Below are 18717 nucleotides of genomic sequence, written 5' to 3' on the forward strand. Positions count from 1 at the left end.
GTGCATACTGAACATTCCAGCAACCCCCCCCCCTGCCCGGAACTTAAACGCTAGCGATCCTGGAACCATCCGCCCACCTTGTTTGATTCCTTCAAACAAGTCATGATGATTAATGCATAATCGACTTGATTTTTTGATGGTGCCAGGGGGTGCGCCAACTCTGTCGGGATGTTAAATTGAGGCTTAAAATGTTGAGCAATGCTCTTTCTTAGGGTCTGGGGACACGGACGTGTATATTTATATCAATCGATTAACAATGCCTCTTCATTCATCGTAAGCAGAAGTAAAGCCATCGGCGGCCATTTTATGTTGCCAGCCGAGTGGGGAAAAAAATGACTTTGACGTCTTTTTCCGTCAATGGGAGTAAATGAGTTTTAAATGCATTGCAGCGTTTTTGCATTGATTTCATCTACATTTCATCTGTAAGAATGCAAATTTTAAATTTGCTGTTAGGTGACATCAGCATCGTGTCGTTACCCGCGAATGGTCTTTGGAATTCGAGAAGGGGTTCACATTACTTCATACAAGGATCGTAGTGCTAAAAAAAAAACACTGATGGGTGTTTGTGCGCTTTGCCAATGGGGTGCTCCAACTCTGTTGGCATGTTGTGGTGTGCGTTAGAGCGGGATGTGGAAGTGGGTGCGCGCCTCTGAATGTTTGAGGCACTCAAAACACAGTTGGTTTAAAAAAAAAAAAAAAACTAAAAAAAAAAAACAATATGGGTCAAAAACCTCCAAAAGGGCGAGTGGGTGAGGAAAACAAAATTGTTTAAATGTGTCAGCCTTTTTTTTTTTTAAAGGGGGGGGCTGTGCTGAGGAGTTGGGCATGCCAACTCTATGTGATGTTAAAAGAGGTGCGTGGCTCCAAAAGTTGGGAAATGGCTGATTTAAAGGCTTAAGCGGCACTGTAATAATTTCATGCTTAGTGCGGCTCACAGGATGTCGTTGAGTCATTCCATCTGAGTCACAGGCGTTATCAACTTGAGTTTAGTGTAAATACGCTTTTGTCCTAAGACCAGTCCGCATCAAATGTACGCCTTTGTAGTATTAAAAAAAAAAAAAACTTTAAAGACACTTGAGGTTGCTTTGAATTTGTCGGCATGTTTTTATGTTGGGCTTGGCGGACAGATTGTTACGAACCTTTCAAATGACGCTGCTTGACTTTGTGATCTGTTCGGAAACGTACTTTTTTTATATAATAATGCAAAGGGAATGGAAGTCAATACTATGAATTCCCCCCCCCCCGTTTCTCCCGAAATATTGTGGCGAATGTCCTTTTTTCTTAAAAGTCATTCACAGCCAGATGAGGTAAAATTTTGACTTGTATATCCGTCAATGGCATTGAATGAGTTGAGATAATTGCCGGGAAGAATTTTCGTGCATTTTCTTTGTTGAATAATGCGTGCCACTTCAAAAGTCCATGAGTGACCTTTTTTTTTTTTTCTTGGAATTTTGGCAGAAGAGGTTCGGAATGGCTTTTAGGAGTGCGTATGCCGACAAAAGGAAGCGTTCCAAATTTGAAGAAATATTGAAGGGGGTGCGTAGAGCGAATAACCAGATTTTCTTTTCAGGTTATGGCTTGGAAAGCGGTGGTGCGCCAAACGCTGGCCATCTTGAGAGTGGTGCACCTTAAAGCAAAGAAGTTCATTTTTCATATTCTTCCAACGAGCCATATCCCATTCACCTTAGCAGACATTTTCCCCTCAGGGATCAGACTACCTCAAGAAGCGTTCCGAGGACTCATCGCTTTCCTTACGCCCTCGCTCTTCCAGCCACCCTTGGCAACAATGTAGCCTCGTGCCCACCCCCCTGCAAAAAAAAAAAAAAAAAATGCTTCGATGCATCAACCCGGTTCATACAGAGCACTCAACTTGGTGTTTTTATGGATGAGCGTCAGTGCAAGTGTGTTTCAAACGGGCCAGCTAACGAGCGTGTTAAACATCACCACATGGTTTCCGAGCGTCTAGACGGAGGGGCAGTGGCGGTGGTGAGTGGCCGTGTGCTGACGACGCCATACTCGGCGCATATAATTCTTCCCCCCGCAAGCTGCGCAATTCAAATAAGATTGCAGCGGCCTTGGTTGTGGTCGCTGAGCCATAATGGATTAATATTATTTACAACACGCCTCACTCACAACCGCCGCAGCCAAACTCCAGGATGTGGCTGCGAAGGCGACTTTTTTTTTTGAACGCCGGGGCCTTCCTGTTAGACTAATTCATCACACTTTCTCCCTTTTTTTTTTTTTTTTTTGACGAACAATTGATCTTCTCAAAAAGTCCCATAAAGGCTGGCACCTTAACGCTTTCGTCCATATTCGTGCTCAACCGCGCGCGAGCGGCTATAAACTTAGTGAGCTCATTAATTTTCGTAATGAACCGGCATAAAGCAAAAGTGTCCAAAAAATACTCAGTCAACACATCCACTGGAAAACTCTTAAAGTGCATCGTGAAGGCAAACTCAATGTTTTGGCTAATTTATAACCTTGTATAATACGGTGAAATCTCTTTCAGGATGCTGCTTGAAGCTTTTTTTTTTTGACGACGTGAGGCACGTCTAGCCCGTTTTTTACAATTAATCCAAGTGGCAATGAAAATTTGACCGATCTCAACATTTTATTCACTAAATGAACTTTTTTTTTTTTTTTTGGGTGCACATGGATGGAGTGTTTTGGTAACCTCACCTCATTGAAGGAAAAAAAAAATACATCTAATTTTAAATGAAAGTGAACCAAAGCATAACAACAATTTATATTTATTTAAAAAAAAAAACTACAGTATTTAGAAAATAAAACATGAACAAGATTTATTCATTTCACTTTTTTCAAGTTCGGCGGGCCGGATTAAAACGTTTAACGCGCCGCATGTGGCCCCCGGGCCGTAGTTTGCCCACGCCTGAGTTAACATATGACATTTCACGTACAATATCTTTGTGCTTTGTATGATAAAAACAGCTCAAGGCATTTAAAAACAAATGATGCCAAACTGTCAGCCCCGCCCCCTAAACTTCTGATTCTAGAGTCGCCCCTGGTGTGTGCTACAGAGAGGGAAACCGCCGTGCGGGGCCGATGACTAGCTCCGGAGGTAGCGTGACCTCCGCGGCGTGGGCAAAACTGGCTCCAGTGCAACCTCAAAGACGCAAGCAAGAAGGCCAAACGGCGTGCAGGACGGTGGGATTGGGAGGAATAACGCGGGGCATCACGCCTCCTCTTGTGTGTGTGTGTGTGTGTGTGTGTGTGCCTCCACATTTGGAAGTTATGACTAATGGATGCCGGAGCACGTGGACAAGAGAAGATCAAGTGGCCGACCGGGGTGAGTTCGAGGCGCTGGGATGAAATATAGAAATATAAAAAAAATAAATGAAAAAAAAACACAGTAAAATGCAATAGATCATGACGTGCTGATGGAAACGCTAATGGAAGACGACTTTCAAGGCCAGAAATCAGAGATGAAATGTCTCAACTACTCGCTGACATCGACACTAAAGCTGAAATGTGATTTTATGGCTTCATAATTCTTCAGATCAGCCGTTCCCCAATGTGGCCCCCTCTTTCAACATCCCCTGGCGCACCCCCCCACCCCTTACGCTTACCCTAAAAAAATGCCAATCTTAAACTTTTGATCTTGCGCAACCCCTTCAACATCTCGACAGATCCCTCCTTCTGAGTCCGCACACGAATAAACGCCCCACCCAACCTGCGCACCACTTACTGCTGATGCCGCGCACCCCTTTCAACATCCCAACAGAGCTTGCGCATCCCCTCTCCTCTTATGCTTACCCTTAAAAAAAATGCCATTTTTCAACTTTTGATGTTGCGCACCCCTTTCAGGAACCCGACAAAGTTAACGCACCACATCCCTTCCTAATCCTTTAAAACTACGCACCTCCTTCAACATCTCGACAGATCCCTCCTTCTGAGTCCACACGCGAATAAACGCCCCACCCAACCTGCGCACCACTTACAACATACCAACAGAATTGAGCGCCCTGAAAAAAAGGACACTTCAAAACTGCCGAAGCCGCGCACCCCTTTCAGCATACACCCAAAGAAAAGTGCTGTTGAGTTGTTTTGGTGAATTTTTACCCAAGTTAGTGTTAAATATTTTGATTAGCAGATTGAGTCGAATATTTTATGTGGTGAAAGCCGAAGAACTCTCAACTTAACTTTATTTCTAGAACACTTCACAACAACCAAAGATTCACAAGAAACTGAAACAATCCCGAGTGTCAGCCTGAATGCAAAGCTGAAGAATAAAAATGTGTCCAAAATTATTCATAAACAATATTTACTTAATTAATATTCAAATATCATCTAATTGCTTAATTGTCACCCCCGCATATTCCGTCAGTGTTTCAAAATCCGAGAAATGTGAACCCGTCAGTGACGGACTGACGGAACTTCCATCGCAAGCGACGGACAGCCCGCCACGGATGCTAAGGCGAGCGTTTTACATTGTGTTGTGCTTTGTGCTATAAATACTCCAGTGTCCATCTCGACTGGCTGCCCTTCCATGCTAAGCGCATCTAAAAAAAAAAAAAAAAAAAAAATGACAGCTGTCAAAAGCATTAGGCAAGATTAAACCCGATTTATGCGTATAGCGTATACATTTCCCCGTAATCTTTGCCGTCGGTTAAAAGTAACAAACAACACCTCAGCACCGGTCGCTCACGGCCCTCGTTGTGAAGTGGTTTCCTTTTGAGCTTGGGGGGGCCGGGGGGGGGGGGGGACGTTCTGCGTGACAGTTTTCACCCAACGGCTGAAAGTTTGAGCCGCTGCTGTTAGTTTGTAGTTCGGATTAAACTCTTAAGCGCTTTAATGGGTTATTCTCTAAAACTATTTTGAAAAAGAAGCCCAAGGGTGATGTTCTGGCAACCGACCGAGTCCTTTTGTCGATATATTTCCGTTCGTGATCGATCGTCGCCGATATCCTCGCGCGGTGTTGACGCGTCGACGTCGGTGGTGTCAGATCAGCAACAATAATTGAAACGGGCAAACGCATTTAGCTTTGCACTTTAGAACAGTTGCAGATTAAGCTCGGTGCATTAATGGATTATGAGCCCGTGTTTTTTTTTTTTTCCCCTCCTATTTATCTGCTGCCGCTCGCTCCACGGTGGCTCGGATGACGCGGTGGGATTATTGCGGCAGCGCGCCGCAACCGCTTTTCTCTAAATACAAGCGACCACATCGCCGCGGGAGTTGGACGACGTACAGTAACGTGCTCCATCGTCAAGGCCCGATTCTGACTTTGGTCGGCCGTTCGAAAGTGTGGTTCACGATATTGCACGCGAAGCAGTACGTACGCAGCCTTTTTCGGGGCGAAAACCGACGGAAAGGCAACTAATTCGACGTCTATATGCAAACACATTGCAAGGAGGGGTGTGTGTGGGGGGGGGGATTGTTCTGCTCATTTGAGACTTGCTTGTAAATTTCCAAAATATCACTTTGAACAAAAGGGTTACGGATTGACCGCCATATTGAATTTTGCTAAACATATAAAAATGGTAACGGCGAGACTATTTGCAGATGTATCTTACTCGTGTGCAACCGACGTCGGCCATTTGGCGAATTTTTCTCTTTATTCCGTTGGGCCGTACTTATTTGTATACCTTACAAAATCTTCTCGAGGGCCGGATTATCCCCACTCGTGGCCCTGATCCGGCCCGCGGACCTAATGTTTGACACCACTCGTGTACAGTCTGCGCAGGATGTCAGATTCTTGGCCTAAGGCCTCTTAGGCACCCCCCCCCCCCCACACACACACACACACCCCACACCCCCGTCCGTGCAAGCGACACAAAGGGAAATATGTGGGCCGAAGTCGCAACAACACAAGAAGGAAGAGGGCAAATATTGAATGTTTGTTCCCGCTTTCCTTTTCGGGTAGGTGGCAACACACATTTACAACAAACAGCAACGAAACGAGCGCGAGGCGCATTCCACATGGTGGTCTTGATGGGAAAAGGCACCGCATGTTACGTCTCTATAAACAGACTCTACATGTAAAATGCATGGAAAGATCCGTCATTTAAAGCTTGCGGCGACGCAATGTGTCGATGGAAAGACGCGACATGTAAATAGTAAGTTTATGGAAAGAAACGTCATATCGAGTCTTATGGAAAGACCGCATTTTGAAGTCTATGGAAAGAAAGTTCTCGTTCCGAGCGCAATCTGCGTGCATGGGTGGAGTTTTCTTTCTTTTGGTAATTGGTGAGACGTCACGCCAGTAGAATAAGGCATAAAGGGGCGTTTGCGCCGTTGTGGGGTGGAAATAAGTCTATTGGCAGACAATCCAAGTGGCGTCTCTCATTTGCATGAAAATCAGGGAGGTTAAAGCACAGCACATCTGAATATGCGGCGCTGGAAATTGCAAAAAGTGATTCTCGATGTGGTCCGTGCATGACCTTGGCCTCCCTGTGATGTCATTTTCAGTCGACACAAAGAGGGAAAAAATGGCCGCCCCCTGGAATGGATTGAAACAAGTGGATTTTGCTGCTTGATTCATATGCAAAATGCTGCATAGAACATATCTTTTTTTTTTTTCATTAACTTAACTTCCCTTTTAAATTTATGAAAATTTTCATCACACACCTTACAAGTAAAGATAAAGTATATGCAAATACACTTCATATAAAGTCTCTGAAAAAGCAATACATGTAAAGCCCAAAGAAAGCCATCCATGTAAAGTCTAACAAAATCAAACTAGTAGCATGTGAACATACTAAAAAAAGCAAATTTGAGTTTTGAATAAAAAAAATGTTTTTTTTACCATTTTTAAAGAATTATATATGCAAGGCCCATCTGTGACATCACACCATATAATTGAATGCACTGACCGACTCCTTCGTTCTACACTTGTATGACTATTAAATGCTTAAACTATACTTTTCAAAAATTGCCTGAGCAGATTTATGATAGTGACTGTTTGACCTTTCACTCATTATTCCTCCACAACGCCATCAGTGTGAATATAAATGTGGACTTTGCTGTGGCTGCATAGCGAGGTAGTTCCGATTGTTGCCACCAGGGGGATACAACACACACAATAAACGTCACCATATCGCAGTGGACAGTGAGAGTTCCCTACCTGCGGGCGTGCGCGTGTGTGCGCGCGAGCGTGTGTGCGTGTCTATGAGAGAGAGCGACTCCCACTTTGAGGGAGAGGGAGTAGGGGGGGGCGATAAGACCACATACATATACACACGCACACACATTTGAAACATGAGTTTTCTTTTCGAATAGGCCCATATACACGCACACACACACACACACACGTGCACGCGCTTGCGCACGCACACACTTGGGGAGAAACCGGCTCCACGAGCGAGGAGCGACTGGTGCGCACAAGTGTGTCGGCTTGAGGCGCGCGTGAGGACGGCGATGCTGCGGCTGCGCGCCCCCTCTCCCGGTCCGCTGCAACTTTTTTGACTTTATTTTATTTATTTATGTTTTTTTCATTTTTAAAAAAAAAATAATTTTAACACAGCACCGTAAAGGAAGTTAGGATCCTTTTCCATTTTTGTGGGGACTTCTTTGCAATAAATATGAGAGGTCGCCTCGCTGTCACTTTCCCACGCCTTTTAATTGGTCAAATGTCTTATTCGGTTTTAAGGGTGGGATAAATTATTCCCCCAAAAAAAAGAAAGGAGAGAGGAAAAAAGGTGTGACAGCATCTTGGCGGACAACTGTGGATCTCTGCGAGTAACTCCTACCGTCCAGAAAGGGGGGGGTGGGGGGATGAGGAGGGGGGGGGCATCGGCCGTACCCCCCTCTCCTTGATTGATTAGTTATTAGTCATCCCTTTGGCTAAATGGGACCCATTGAAAAGGCACCGTGGAACACATACATGAATCAAATATTCCTCGTGTCCCCTCAATGTCTCCACAGTAGTTTTGCTTAAGAAGAGAGGGGGTCGTGGCTTAGCATTATAAAGAGAAGGGGGAAACAGCAAAGCTTTATGAGGTTTATTTGGACACTTTCAACCGCAAAAAAAAGAAGAGGATTCCCAACAGAAGAGGAATTGTGGACTCTATTTTCTAGTTGGGGTTTTTATGTCACATTTGTTGGCATTTCTCATTGTGAAAAAATGAAACTTTGGACGTCTCCCTGGGTGTCCTGCCTGGTGATTCTCATCCTGTGTTTTGGATCAGAGTGCGGGACGGTGGAGCGGCGGAAAGGCAGATCCAAGAGGGACTTGGTGCGCATGAGGGAGGCGAGAGCCACCGTCCCGGGGGCTTGCGCCACGCGTCTGCCCCGGGGCAAGCGCTCTCTGGCCGGCTTGGAACGCCGGGGGCTCCGTCAGCGTCGGCGCTCCTCCTCGCAGCCCGAGGTGAGCTCCCCTGAGCGGGGCAAGGCTGTCTATTTCACCGGCAGGGGCGACCAGCTCCGTCTGAAGCCCGGCGTGGAGATCCCCAGAGGAAACTTCACACTTGAGATGTGGATCAAGCCGGAGGGAGGTCAGCGATCACCCACTGTTATAGCAGGTACGATGTCTTTATTATTATTTATTTATTTATTTGATTGTTTTTTTTTTTTTGCGCAGTTAAGGCCATGTTAATCCGAGCCGCACAAAGACAAATTTGGCATCATTTTGAGACTGAGCATGCAGCTTGCCTCGGATGGAGCAGATTTTAGCGCGTCAGATGGTGTCGCCGCGCGTTCAGACGTATTCCTCCAAAAGCCCGCTTGGCTATTTTAAAACTATGATGTAATGGCCCAAAAAGTTTGGCGGCGCGAGAACGCCAAGAGAAGTTATGTAGCGCATGCCACGCATTTTTTTTGGACCTTATTTCCAAAAATATTGACCACTTTTTATGCGCACTTTTACGCACCGGCCACACTGGTATCCCGTTCAACGCAACCCCAAAAAGATTTTAATGCTGGATAGATAAAGAAGCATCGGGATGACGAGGTGGGCTTTTGTAGAAGATTGGGGCGGAGTTGTCCCTCTCGAATGGGTCGTCCACTCGGGTCTGCAGTCGTGCGTACAAAGTGGCAGCAAAAGTCGAGGTGTTAAACCAATTTACAGTGCTCGACAAGGTGCGCTACCTCGACTCGCCAATAGGGGGCCTTGCGCCACACGTTACCTGCTGCCTTCGCCTTGCTGTGCAGATGGCTGCTTGGCTGCCTTTGAACCGAACTGAACTGGAATGAACCCGGTACCTCTTCGCGCGTACGCATGCGGCACGTTTTTGGTGGGACTTTCACTCAACCATATGAGCAAATTTACTTATTCCTATCTGTGTCTGACTTCACACACAAAGAATCACAGTAGTGTGTGTGCGTGTTGTTTGCAGAGTACACTTTTTTTTTTTTTTAGAGCTGCCAGCTGGCAGGGGGATGCTCTGCAAAAGGGGAGAAAAAAGCATTGTAAGAGTTTGTGGTGGCATTTAATGACGATAATAAGTACACACATGGCCTGGGAGGCAGTGCAGGATACTCTTTATTACATTTAAAGATGCACTGAATGGAATTAGAACATGATTCGAACACAAATGCCCCCCCCTACCCCTTGCATGTCTCTTACTACTTTGTCACCTTCTGCCATGCTGGGGGTGTGGGGGGGGAGAGGGGGTCCCAAAAGAGAGCAAATAAGATGATCAAACATTCCCAATAAAGCCTAATCTTTTAAATCTAATTCAGGCTTCGGCAAATGCCCCATCCTCTTGTTTTGATCCATGGGGCTTGTTTGCAGCAGCTGTTTTCTAGACCGACTTGTTTTGACCATTGCAGTTTTCTCCTTTCCCGTGTCCCTAGCACCCCCCCACCCCCATCCTCCTCCCCCTCCTCCTCCTCCTCCTCCTACTCTCCTTTTCCCTCTCGCTTCCAAAGTTTCTTATTTTTGACCTGTTTACTTATGTTGTTATTTTGCATTTGGAAAAGTTGGGGTGGGGGGGCGGAGTTGGGGGTGGGGGGACGTGCATGACATCAGACAGGCGAGGGGGGGGGGAAGTCACCTCGGTGTATTTGAGAAATTCATTGGATGCCCTGCCTGGATTCATGTGAGGTTTTAAAATCCTAATTATTCGTTTTAGCAATCCGTTTTCGAGAGTTTTATACTTCGAATTTGATGGAAATGATTAGAGCAAGGCCTTATTTTTGTGTTTAAAAAAAAAAAAGAAAAAAAGGCATGCTCGGATGATTTAGGTGTCAAAGATCCGATTTTCTGCTCACTCGCATATCGTGCAGGTGACTCAATTTGTTTTTCCATGAACAGCAAAAAATCAATCAATACATAAATAAATAAATAAATAATAAATACAAAAACACAACTTACAAATCCACGTGGCTTCGACTTTTTTCAACTTCCACTGAGGCTAAACTAGAAAATGTTCGCCTCTCAGCACATCACGTCAACAATACTTCCTTGACGCCAATTACTTTCATTTTAGCCAGGGCTTTGCCACCATGGCTTTACAGAACGAGCCCAGAAATATTCTTGTCGGTTAGGTTTTCCCTGAATAGCTGAGGATAGGTTCCACGAAAACCACGTCATTTGAAGCACTAATGAACAACACCATTTTTACCCAAGAGGCGACAAACCACCACCGCAATGTGGAGACTGTGGAGTCTGACTTCCGTGTCCAGGGAAGACTCGGCAAGCTTACATAAGCACGTAGCTTTAGTTTTTTTTTGTCATTTGTTGACAATGACAAATCGGAGCAATCGGCAAACAGCCGTGCTTTATAAAATTTGGCGGACCAGATGTGCCTTTAAGCGCTTTTTTTGGGGGAGGGGGTATATAAAATAATTATATAATAATAATAATAATAATATAGCTGACATTTTTTTCACCTTTTTTATGGAAAGTGCAACATCCAATACATTTTCTTTAAATTTGAAACCAATGAAATCATTCTCCAGGTTATGGATTATTGGGTTATGGCGGCGGGGGGGGGGGGTCTCGTCAGTCATCATTCCATCATTCCTCCAGTCTCTCGCCGCCAGCCAATCGATGGCGCGAACATACTTACTATGTCTCACTCAGTTGCAGCACAAACACACTCGAGTTTTTAAAAAAAAAAAGAACATTGTCCCATATTGTTTTTATTTCACCAATCACCACGCTGTGTGTCTGCTGTAGTTTATTTATTATTATTATTATTTTTTTTTTTTTGCATGCGTGTGATGAAGTAAGTACATTTCTCGACGCAGATTGCCTGTCGCCGCCGCAGACTGGGTCAGCGTGAAATAATGACAGACTGATGACTAACAGACGGACGTCCCCACCACTTAGCGCTTAGCTTAGCAATCCTTTCGCCGTTTCCAGAGCAGCCGACAAACCAAGTTTGACGTCCTGCCCGAAGCGTATTGGTGACCATAAGGTGCCCCTCGCCAGAGGCTTAGCCTCACTGTGGTTGTTTATTGAGTAGTTTGCGGCATTTAAACCTCTTGTCCTTAATTTGTCACATGTGCTAACTTCTCCCCAAAAAGGGGATATTATTTATCGTACATGAAGGGCTTGTTAAGAGCGTCATTTTCCTTTCTGACTACAGAGCTGGAAAAGTCATCTTTTGGGTCATCCAATACTGTCAATATCATCCGTTAACACTCAACGGATCAAATATCCGGGTACGCCTTGTGCTCTTCTTTAGCGTCGTGCTGCTCCGACTGTTACATGTGGTCAGAATTGATCCCAGCTTTAAAGACAAAAAAAAAAATCCCTGTTACACTCATACAGACAATCAGAACATCAAGTTCTGCATCCAAATGTTATGCAAACTTTGTTGTGGCCTATTAGCCCCGTATCCGGGTCATGTTGCGTTGTCCCGCATCAAGGGAAGAAGAAAATAAATGGTAAAGCAAACCAGGGTTCTCTCCAGGGAGAATTGCATGCAGACGTCGGCTGATATTTGCTGAGATAACAGATGTACAATAACCCGGTGCGCTCGGGTTGTATTCGTGTCTGGTACAAACCAGATGAAGGCAATCATGAGTACATTACCACAAAAACTGTCATACTGGGATGAAAAAAGATGTCCATTGGAGATTTTCAAGTGTCTGTAGCGCATTGTACTCGTGGTTAGTAAGGCTGATTCACAGTTTTGGCTCTGTGGGTTCCAATCTTCATCCTGCATCCATATGAGTTTTTATCCGGGATATTATATATATGAAACTGCGCTTTATTCACGGCCCGAGATGGGGCGAAAGTTGTGGCAGAACAACTCGTGGCTGCTTCATCCACATGTTCACAACTGCTTGAGCATCTGAGACGTCATAGTATTGAATTGACTGTCCTCAGATCTACATGTTTACATGAATGTGTGTGTGTGCATATATATATATATATATATACTTTTAAATATATAAAATAATAATAATAAATAATAATAATATATATAATTATTATTATTTATTATTATTATTTTTTATATATATTTAAAAGTGGCTAAGAAATTGAGTTTTCGCGAAACAGGACCAACATCAGTGTGCAGAGGGCGAAAAAAAAAAATCTGTCGAAAAAATAGATGAAAAAAGAAAAGAAAATTTTGAGATAGAGAGAGAGAGAAACTTTTTGCGATTGAAAAAGGACGACCCCCCCCCCCTCCGAATATGCCCCCTTTCCACCTCCCTCCACTGAAGTAGAAAAATCGAGAAGGGTAAACTGGATAACACAGATTCAACATGACTTAAACGTTGAACTTTCACATTTTTGGAGTTCAACCAAAATACAATGTAGATTCAATGGAGATTTTGAATCACAAACTTCAATGCCGACAAAATGTTGAACCAACGTTGACTGACCTTCAGTCGTCGACTAAGAAAAAAAAATCTGGGAGGAACATCTAACATCAACGTCATTATATCTTAAAAAAATAAAAATAAATAAATAACTAAATAAATAAATAATCTCAATCATCTTCCTTCTGTCCGAGTAAACATCGCAATTGTTGTGAACTTGCCAAAGCAAGAACGGACGAGCTTCATACGAAGAGACGAGTGTGACATCAACGCTTATTACCTCAAACGGAATTCTGATTCGTTACGCCATCGTGCAAACACGAGCGCTTCCAACGACCTTAATGGGATGTCAATGTCCCAATAAAAAGTTACGGTGCAAAAAAAAAAAAAAAAAAAAAATAGCTGTCAGGGTCCAATAACCTGAAACGCTTTTAACTGAATCTTATTGGCAGACTCGCCCGCGCCAAGACTCCAAGAAGTAGTCTCGAAAAATTCAAGCTTGACAGCCTAGTTAAAATGTTTAAAGTCCCAATACGTGATGTCATGACGTTTTTATCATCAATATCTTTTTATTTGTTCATGTTTTGGATTAAATATCGGCGTAATTTTCCATCATCCTTCAGGGAAACTGCGGCTTTCGGACCAAAAGTTATTTCACCTCTCGTAAGGTGACAAAGTCAATCCACTCGTCATTGTTTGTCGAAGTCCAAGCCGACGTGTTTCTTTGTAGCGCGTGTGTGTTTTAATGCCGCTTTCCTTTTTTTGAGCCTTTTGTTTCCTGAGGGTGTTTTTCTTGGACTGAGACCAACGCAAGGCGGCCTTTGGAACCGAGCGCAATTCCCTTTATGTGCGCGGATGCAAATGGATACTATAGCATACGTAACATACAACGGTTGCGCTTGAAGTTCGCCTCCGACGTACTATTTGGAGCTCCACCAGAAAATTTCTCGGCACAAAATTCAAATCATCATAGCTCACCCTGGCCAGACCTCATTTTGGCAAGGACAAAATGATCAAATATGCGTTTTCACTTTTCCTTTGGTTTTAACGCACTTTCAAAGGTATCCAAGTACGTTTGTCCAGCATCTAACCCAGGGGTGTGCAAACCTTTTGATTCGTGGGGCAAAATGGGTCAAATAGATTTAATTTTAAATGATAAATCTTAATATATATATATATATTATTATATCTCACGAATCGCTGCAACAGGCGACATAATCGGTTTCTCAGCTGGAATCGCACAATTTTTTATGAACAAAGCACACTGATGCGGATCTTACGTAATGCGCATTTGAGTCCATCTGTTTCTGCTGTTTGACAAGAAGCACTGAGAGAAGATGTGTGTGTATATATATATATAAATATATATATATATATTTTATATATATCATATATAAAATGTATATTTATATATATTTATATATATATATATATATAAATATATATATTTATATATATATATATATATATATTTATATATATATATATATATATATATAAATATATATATATATATATAAATATATATATTTATATATATATATATATATATATTTATATATATAATATATATATATAAAAAAAAATATATATATATATATGTATATATATATATATATATATATACATATATATATAAATCAAATATTATGTACCTGTATATTGGGTGTGTGAGCCAGGGGAGTCCTGAAAGCAGGCTCTGGAAAAGTGTAGTGTGTTAGATTAATTGAGCATGGCAGAATTATGACAGCTGTTTACACGAGGAGCCCTGCAAGCATTGGAGCACACCTTTTAGCCTTGAGCGCACTAGCTGACAGATGGAGGGCTTTTTCCCTTCCAACCCAGCGAAAAGGCGGCGTACGTCATCCACCTCGGGCCTGACCTTGACGCTGAACCGGGGCCGTCGCGCTGCCTTTTGAACATAAATTCATTGAATTAGCAATTTAATGAATGCATCGTGGAGCCGCTCGTCGCCTAATGAGAACCAGATCAAAGTTAGCGCTCGCCATTAGCCGGAGGCGTGGCTTGATCGATAAGGGAAAAGCGGGTCGAGACCAAGAGGTTTTCATTATTGCGATTATGATCAATATTAACCTTAACATGTTACTTGACGGCATTATTTATGATGATAAAAAAATCATTTTAGACTAACTAGCCCCTCATGGTTGTGACAATCAGGTCATATGCATCGGGTAGTCGATGAGCCACGTGTGAGTTTGCCCGTGACAGTCATCACCTGGCGTCGGCAGCTGTGAAATGACTCAAAATGTGCAATATTGCGTTTCACTTTCCAGAGGTGCCCAAGTCCGGTTCCCCGAGAGCCCCTATGCAGCCTGTTTTACATGTTTCCCTCCGCCAACACACCTGATTCAAATGATCAGGATCGTTATCAGGCTTCTGCAAACCTGGCTGATGAGGTGATAATTTGAATCAGATGTGTTGGAAGAGGGAAACATGTAAAACAAGCTGGATAGGCACTCGCGAGGACCGGATTTGGGCGCCAGACTTGAGTCCAGCCTCTTGAATGCGGAAGCGGAAAGACTCTTGCGCACGGCGACGGATTTGACATTTTATAATCTGAACCGTTCTGGGAGAACAGGAATGATGGTCCCATTTCGACGCGCATGATTTTTCCGACGCGGGCCGCATAAAATGAGGCCGCGGGCCAGATCGGGCCCCCGGGCCTTGAGTTTGACACCAGTGCCTTATCGCGTCTAAAAATGTTCAAAAAAAAAAAAAAAAAGGAAGACAAACCTGAGGAGAAGTATCAAGTCCGAATGGCCTTTTAACATGCCAAGGTGCGTTTTGAATCGTCGCAAAACGTCCTCGCAAGCAGCCCGGGCCATAAACTTGAACCCTTGTGCCCCCAAACTTGCGCGCCGGTCACATACGTACCTCAACAAGCGTTAAACAAACAAACAGTTAGCATTCAGAGATCCCCTAAGAAGTGAAAACACATTACCATGCTCGAGCTGACACACATGGTCCAAGTGAAACAGGAAAAAGGTGTTTTGGTGCCTCTACGAAAACAAGGCCTCAGCAGAGAACCGGCCTTCTCTGGCTACTTAGCAGGCAAGGGACATTTACACTAACAGTAACAACTTTAAATGCACTCAGTGTTCGCGAAAAAAAAAACCCTATACAGAGAGATTTCCATGGAGTTTCCCTTGGCCAAACATGCACTTCAACCCAATTTCCAGGACAACACACCCTCAGATTATAGGAGAGAAAAATAAATCATATTTATGCATCTGCGCTCTGATCTCGACAGCTGGAAATCGAAATGACCAGTCTTACATATTGTCACTTTTTTTTTTTTTTTTTTTTCAAAGTATAGGATTGAGTTGACTTTTATGGATGTTTTTATGGTGTGCCTAAATGTTGTGGTGGGTGATCACATGTTGACTCTGCGGATAGCCTTGCGTGACGGATAAGACAAGACCACAATATCTGACCAAATCCACAGCTCTATTTGGACAAATGCACCCCCCCCCCCACCCCAAATCTGCACGGAATCTCTGCCATGCTTCACGTTTGCCTGCAGAGACATATTTGTACCACGTTTAACTCCCTCCGGCGAACAGACGCCAAATATCGAAAGCTTGAACATGTCAGTCCAGAGCAGCTGCTGTTAGTTTTCTCCACCTGAGTTATTGTCTTTTAACTCTTGGCGATTTGACTTGACTCTCTCATAAGAATAACAGGAAGTTTTGGAGTCTTTTGTCATCGTGACCTCAGATTAACTCCGCACTGGATATGAATGTGTTGCCAGTGGCGGGCTTTCCGTAAAGTCCGACTTAGTCCGACTTGAATGAGTCCCCCTCATTTATGACACCACAGTACTAAATGAGCGATGGACGACCTAGCTTATCTTGAAACGTCCGTCTTGAAAAATGGCAATTAAATTCCATCCTCTGGCCATTTTGGATTAAAAAATATAATATATAATATAATATATTTTATGTTTTCGAACGGTCGCCAGTTACGACTTTCTGGTGTGTTGATTCTGCATAGCCCCGCCCCCTCCATAGTGAGCATCGAATCACAAGACGCGCTGAGCGAGAAGGCCTTCCTGTCACCAAGTCGAGATCTGATTGGCTATCGCAACTGCCTATCGCCTGTAAAAGCCCCCTTGCTCACACAGAAGAGACGCCCGCACAAATAGCGCGCGCTATTAGTATTATGAAATCTGCCCGGCAACACAAGCGAGCGGAATCCTGATTGGATAAAAACTCTCACCTAAAAATACAACGCTAGGATATAATATGATCATTTTTTTTCTTGATTATGTTAGGCCAGCAGAGAAGGCCTTGAAGGCCCGCCCACTTTTCAATGCAACCGCCTCATTGAGTCGCGCGTCGGAAGCGACAAACCGCTCGAACGTATCGACGTTTCAAAACATGCTTTTCTTCTGTTGTCTTCCCAGGCCTTTACGACAAATGTTTCTACGCCTCCAGCGACCGAGGCTGGCTGCTCGGCATCCAGTCGGTCAGCGAACACGGCAACCGAGACCCTCGCTTCTTCTTCTCCCTGAAGACCGATCGAGCTCACAAGGCCACCACCATCCACTCCAACGCACGCTACGTACCAAATCAGTGGGCGCACCTCGCCGTCACCTACGACGGCGTCTACATGAAGCTCTTGGTCAACGGCGCCCAGGTTGGCGTGAGTCGCGAGCAATCGGGTGACGTCTTTAGTCACCTGACCAAAAAGTGCAAAGTGCTCATGATCGGCGGGAACGCGCTGAATCATAACTACCGGGGGGCGGTGGAGAGGCTGGCTCTGTGGCGGCACGCTCGAGGGCAGAGGCAGATTATCAGGGATATGCAGGGCAACGAGGATCCGCAAGATCTACCTCAGCTGGTCATACGGGAAACTTTTGAGCACCCGGGTAGGAAGTGGCTGACTGTGAAAGACGGTAGCTTCCCTCAGCCGGAGCGGAGGGGAAGCGGCCGGTTGGGTTTTCAGGGCGGTGGAGGAAATTCTGATGGATTACTGGACACGACGCTCGAGCCGCCGGCTTGTGGCCAAACCGTATGTGACAATGTCGAGGTCATCAAAAACTACAACCAGCTTTCCAGCTTCCGCCGCCTCAAGAAAGTGCGGTACCGCGTGATCAACGTTTGGGACGATACACGGACCAAGCCGACCGTGTCGGACCACCAAATCAGCTTGCAACACCAGCGGCTTAATGACGCCTTCGGTCCGTACAACATCACCTGGGAGCTCAGCGTTCACAACGTAACCAACTCGTCCCTTCGGAACCGGTTGATTCTCGCAAACTGCGACATCAGCAAAGTGGGCGACGATGTTTGCGACCCGGAATGCAACCATCCGCTCACCGGGTTCGACGCCGGAGACTGCGTGTCGGGCCACCGGAGTCGCTGTCCCGAGAGCAAGCAGGGCAACGGCGTGTGCGACCCGGAATGTAACTGGGAAAATTTCTACTACGACCTTGGTGACTGTTGCAACCCCGATGTGACGGATGTGACCAAGACGTGCTTCAATCGCTCCTCTCCTCACAAGTAAGAACGTCGTCAATCTCCGTAGCCGTTCTTCACGTATATCGCCACAACATTCCTTGGTTGATTTCCTACAAGTCGGGATGAAATACCGGATTTTCCGGACGACAAGACGCTACTTTTTTTTTTATCGATTTTGAACCAATACAATGGTGCGGCTTGCCTGCGGATTTTTCTTTCACCACTCGGGGCGCTCTATAGTTCAGAAAATACGCTAAATAAATCTCGATTTTTTTTTTTTCCCTCTTAATTAATTAGCAAATTTGTCGCCGTGTTAAAAGGCACTGTTTTAACAATATGTTTGTGTACTTTTACCAAATCCAAAATCAAAAAACTCATTTTTTTTCAACATGGGGCTAACAGCGGCTTGGATATCTTTTTTTTTTTTTTCTAAAAAGCAGAACAGCTACGATTTTTACGGGTACGCCTTATAATCCGGAAAATACAGTAAATTAAAAATACTTTGCGACCTTACTTAAGTAGAAATTTTAGGTATCTATGCTTTAGGGGAGTAATATTT

At 44.3% G+C, this 18717-nt stretch overlaps 1 protein-coding gene across 2 annotated transcripts in view; it reads left to right on the forward strand.

The window, feature by feature from the left end:
* Window positions 1-7313: 7313 nt before the first annotated feature.
* The window catches only part of pappaa (pregnancy-associated plasma protein A, pappalysin 1a), a 75836-nt gene continuing 64432 nt past the window's right edge, over window positions 7314-18717 (forward strand). For both annotated transcript variants that reach the window (XM_088281915.1, XM_088281916.1), the window contains exons 1-2: window positions 7314-8477; window positions 17102-18200. In XM_088281915.1, the coding sequence (XP_088138041.1) occupies window positions 7952-8477; window positions 17102-18200 (1625 nt within the window). In that variant the 5' untranslated portion in view covers window positions 7314-7951. The remainder of the gene's footprint in view (window positions 8478-17101; window positions 18201-18717) is intronic.

Source organism: Idiotropiscis lumnitzeri, chromosome 18, assembly GCF_059441095.1.
Source record: "Idiotropiscis lumnitzeri isolate Australia: NSW breed Sydney's pygmy pipehorse chromosome 18, RoL_Ilum_1.0, whole genome shotgun sequence".
In the NCBI taxonomy this organism is placed as follows: domain Eukaryota; kingdom Metazoa; phylum Chordata; class Actinopteri; order Syngnathiformes; family Syngnathidae; genus Idiotropiscis; species Idiotropiscis lumnitzeri.